The sequence below is a fragment of the Nicotiana tomentosiformis genome, chromosome 6 (genome assembly GCF_000390325.3).
Source record: "Nicotiana tomentosiformis chromosome 6, ASM39032v3, whole genome shotgun sequence".
NCBI classification, from domain to species: domain Eukaryota; kingdom Viridiplantae; phylum Streptophyta; class Magnoliopsida; order Solanales; family Solanaceae; genus Nicotiana; species Nicotiana tomentosiformis.
The window spans coordinates 99283971-99288029 of NC_090817.1; the positions used below are offsets into that span (position 1 = coordinate 99283971).

Sequence of the window (4059 nt, forward strand, 5' to 3'; positions counted from 1 at the left end):
GTTTCTAAAATTAATTTATTTTAAGAAATATTTTTTCTCAAAAGTACTTTTTTGAGAAGTAATTTTGGTGAGAAACAATTTGTGTTTGGCATTACTTTGAAAAACACTTCTGAGCATGAATTAGTATTTGACCAAACTTTTAAAAAGTACTTCTAAGTATATTTTTCTCAAAAGTGATTTTCAAAAAAGTACTTTTGGGGAAAATCTACTTTTTTATGTCTCTACTTCTACTCAAAATACTTTTTTCCTTCTAAAAGTTTGGCCAAATACATTAATTATGAAAAAAAAACTTTTTTGAAGAAAAAATGAATCGAAAAAGTTTGGCCAAACAGACTATAATGGTCCAATGAAATTAATCACTTAGTTTATAAACTTATCTGTGTACGTTCTTGAGAGTTCAGAACCCATTTGTGGTTCTTTTGTACAAGTGTGACGAAAATGTGTGTTTAAAAAAAAGAGTGACATTTCTATATATAACGCTCTTTTAAAGAGCGCTATACTTTAACAAAAATTTGGCCGTTAAAGTATAACGCTCTTTAAAAGAGCGTATATAACGCCACTGTAAATCGCGCTATACGGGGCTGATAAGACAGCTATGCATAGCGCGGTATATAACCGTGCTATATATGTATAGCGCGGTATATAACTGCGCTATATATGTATAGCGCGGTTATATACCGCGCTATACATAAATAAATAAACGCTCCCCCTTCTTCTTCCCCACATTCGAACCAGACAACCCCCTCCCCCCCCCCCCCAATTTCAAAATTCTGAATCAGCCCCCCCCCCCCCAAATTTTCTTCTAAAAGAATTGTAGTAGACCCCACCCGTCACACAAAAAGATAAGATTGTAGGCCCCACATCCTAGCCAAGCCTTCTATTATTGTGGTTTTTTTGTTTCGGGCTCAAATTTTTAATTCATCGACTTTCCGAAAAACATAAATCGAGGTATTCCGATTTAGTTTATGTCGAAACTCGTATAATAATGCATATTAGTTGTTTTGAATGTGTTTTCATGTTATTTTATATTTTTTTTTTGCGATTAAACTAGTATGTTATTTTTATCCGAACTAAGATATTATTGTTTTGTATTTGTCTTGTAATTAAAATGTATCTGTTGTTTTTATCTAGTTTAGATTATTTATTTGCTTAAAGACCAGTTCCCTTTTAGCGTAGTAAAATGTAAACTCTTTTAGCGTAGAATCCTTGTAGTTTAAGTATCTTTTATACTGATAGTTCAAACACAAACTCTGTCCAATTTACAAAAATTAATTATTTAATTTACAAAACAAACATACAAAATTATGAAAATATTAAAATTGACACACATAAGAATTCAGGATAGCTTTGTGCTACTGGGCCTCAAATGTCGAGCCTGAAACCCATAGGTATATACTCTGTCCAATTAAATATGATAAAAATTAATTATTTAATTTACAAATCAAACATACAAAATTACAAAAATAATAAAATTGACATACATAAAAATTTAGGATAGCTTGGTGCTACTGGGTCTCAAATATCGAGCCTAGAACCCATAGGTATATTCTCTGTCCAATTAAATATTATATAATTATAAAAAATAATTATTTAATTTACAGATCAAACATACAATTAATGTTGTTTAATTTATAGTAGACGACATGGACGTGCCGCCTATGCATCCCGGACCTGTCTCCGATGAGTTATTAGTGTTACAGGGCGATCATAGGTTCGCCTACGTATGGGAGGGAAAGTTACTGGCCCAGACTCTCCGCGCCAGGAGAGTGGACGACATGTGGGATTTTATGAAGGACAGAGATCTCCATCCCTGTGTAGTCCAGCGCCTGCGGGATACTGGCTTCTACAGGATTTTGGAGATCGGGCGGCTGCAGCTCGACTGGTCTGTGATCACGGCCCTGATAAAGCGGTGGCGACCGGAGACGCACACTTTTCACCTGCCCATTGGCGAGGCCACCATCATGCTGCAGGACGTGGAGGTTTTATATGGGATGCATGTTGATGGACTGCCCGTTGCACTACCTCAGGACATAAGAGAGATGACACGTGGGCAGTATTTGGACATGCTGCAGCAGCTCACTGGTTTCATGCCACAGGATGAGACTGCACACTCATGGGCCAGTCGCATGAGTTTGACAGCTATTCGACAGCATTTGGAGATATTGCACCCCGACATCACCGGCAAGACAGATGATCTGCATATTCACCGGTATACGAGGTTGTTGCTGCTCCTTCTGTTTGGGGGGGTCTTGTTCCCGAACACTTCGGGGAACCTAGTCAGCTTACGATTTCTTCATTATCTTTAGCTGCTAGATGATTTAACCCAGTACAGCTGGGGTGTTGTTGTTCTCGCCTACTTGTACATACATTTGTGCCGGGCGAGCATGGGCACCCAGCATGACGTATGTGAATTTTTGCCGCTTCTACGTGTGACAACATATTCGAATACTCTGTTCATTCCTTCCAATTCTATCTAGTCAAAATTTATCTTAAACTTTACATCAACTTTGTATGTTAAGTTTGGGCCTGGGAGTGGTTCCTGCAGTTACAGCCACCTCTACCACCATTATCTCCGGATGTACCACCTTCGTTTCTCCCTCTAGCTAGGAGGTGGGTTCTCCGGCGTGGATATTTATGAGATTACGAGGCTCGGCATAATCTCCCCCTTTGCAAGGATGTGTTGGATATGCTGGAGGGCGCACAAGTAAATGTGTACCTAAACTTACTTGGTATAACTTCACATGTGTTGCGCATACTCACGTTTTCTGTAGTTATTTGATAGTTCATCTGGACGCCATACATCGACGACTTGATAGGTGGCCTGCCCGATTATTGAATGCCAATGTGCTCGCCACCTGCATTTCTCAATTCTCTTCATCGGCAGTGTGCATAAATTCAACACCCCTTTCCATCAATGACGTTGCAGTTGCAGCCCTTTCAACAAACCTCTCTGCTATCTGCTTGAACGACATCCGCACCATGGCAGTGACAGGCAATCCTCTTGCCGACTTCAATAACCTGTTGAAAGACTCTGACACGTTTGTAGTCAGAATTTCCCATCTTCTTCCACCATCCGCATGCAAAGTCCACTTGTGAAGCGCATATCACATCAACCAATGATAGGCTCTCTCTTCTTCCTACCTGATAGATTCCATGTGCCTCCGGAATTTATGCTCTTGGTGGTTTGTTGCTGCCATCCACATCAAATCATGCAGATCCTTGTTGGGATGTGCCTTCTGGAAATTGGCCTTAAAGTGTCTCACACAGTAACGGTGGTAGGCATAAGGTTCTTGCCATGCAGGCAAGTTCTCTATTGAACTTAAGATACCGCCATGCCGATCAGATATTAGACAAATGCCGGAACGCTGTTTGATAACGTGCTCTTTCAAATGGTTCAAAAACAGCGTCCATGTCTCTTGGCTTTCATTGGCACAAATAGCAAAAGCTAGAGGAAATATTTGTCCATTAGCATCTACTGCAACGGCTATCAACAGCTTGATATCATACTTTCCATAGACATGAGTGTCGTCTATGGATATTACCGGCCGGCAATGCGAAAAACTATCAATTGCTGGTTTAAATGCCCAGAACACATAATTGAATATATATTCTGGTTTTCCCGGACTCCGCTCAAGCTTCCATTCAACAATTGTCCCGGGGTTAAAGTGTTGCAGTGCGGCCATGTACTTGGGTAGAGCTGCAAATGACTTATCCCAGTTACCATAAACAATTTCAAACGCACGTTTGCGCCCGAGAAATGCCTTTCTTTTGGTAATGGTATGGCCATATTCCTGGTGGACTGATGTAATGCACTCTTTGATTTTATACCTTATGGATGCTTCAAGGTGTGGAATAAGGACAAGAGAAATTAAGTCAATATCCAAGTTGTAGTGATTCCCATTGAATGTGTCCATTTCACATATGTGGGTGGGAATGTATTTACCCACTTGCCACAAACCTGTTTTCTTCTTGCTCGCACGTAGCATCCAACGACAACCCGTAAAACATCTGCGGCAAACGACCTTGTATACCTCCGGAGTTGACTCTCATATCGTCATT

At 40.1% G+C, this 4059-nt stretch overlaps 1 protein-coding gene across 1 annotated transcript; it reads left to right on the plus strand.

The window, feature by feature from the left end:
• Nucleotides 1-1643: 1643 nt before the first annotated feature.
• LOC138894477 (serine/threonine-protein phosphatase 7 long form homolog) lies at nucleotides 1644-2306 on the plus strand. Its single transcript, XM_070179176.1, has one exon. It carries the CDS (start codon nucleotides 1644-1646, stop codon nucleotides 2304-2306), a length of 663 nt encoding a protein of 220 aa, XP_070035277.1.
• Nucleotides 2307-4059: the final 1753 nt, after the last annotated feature.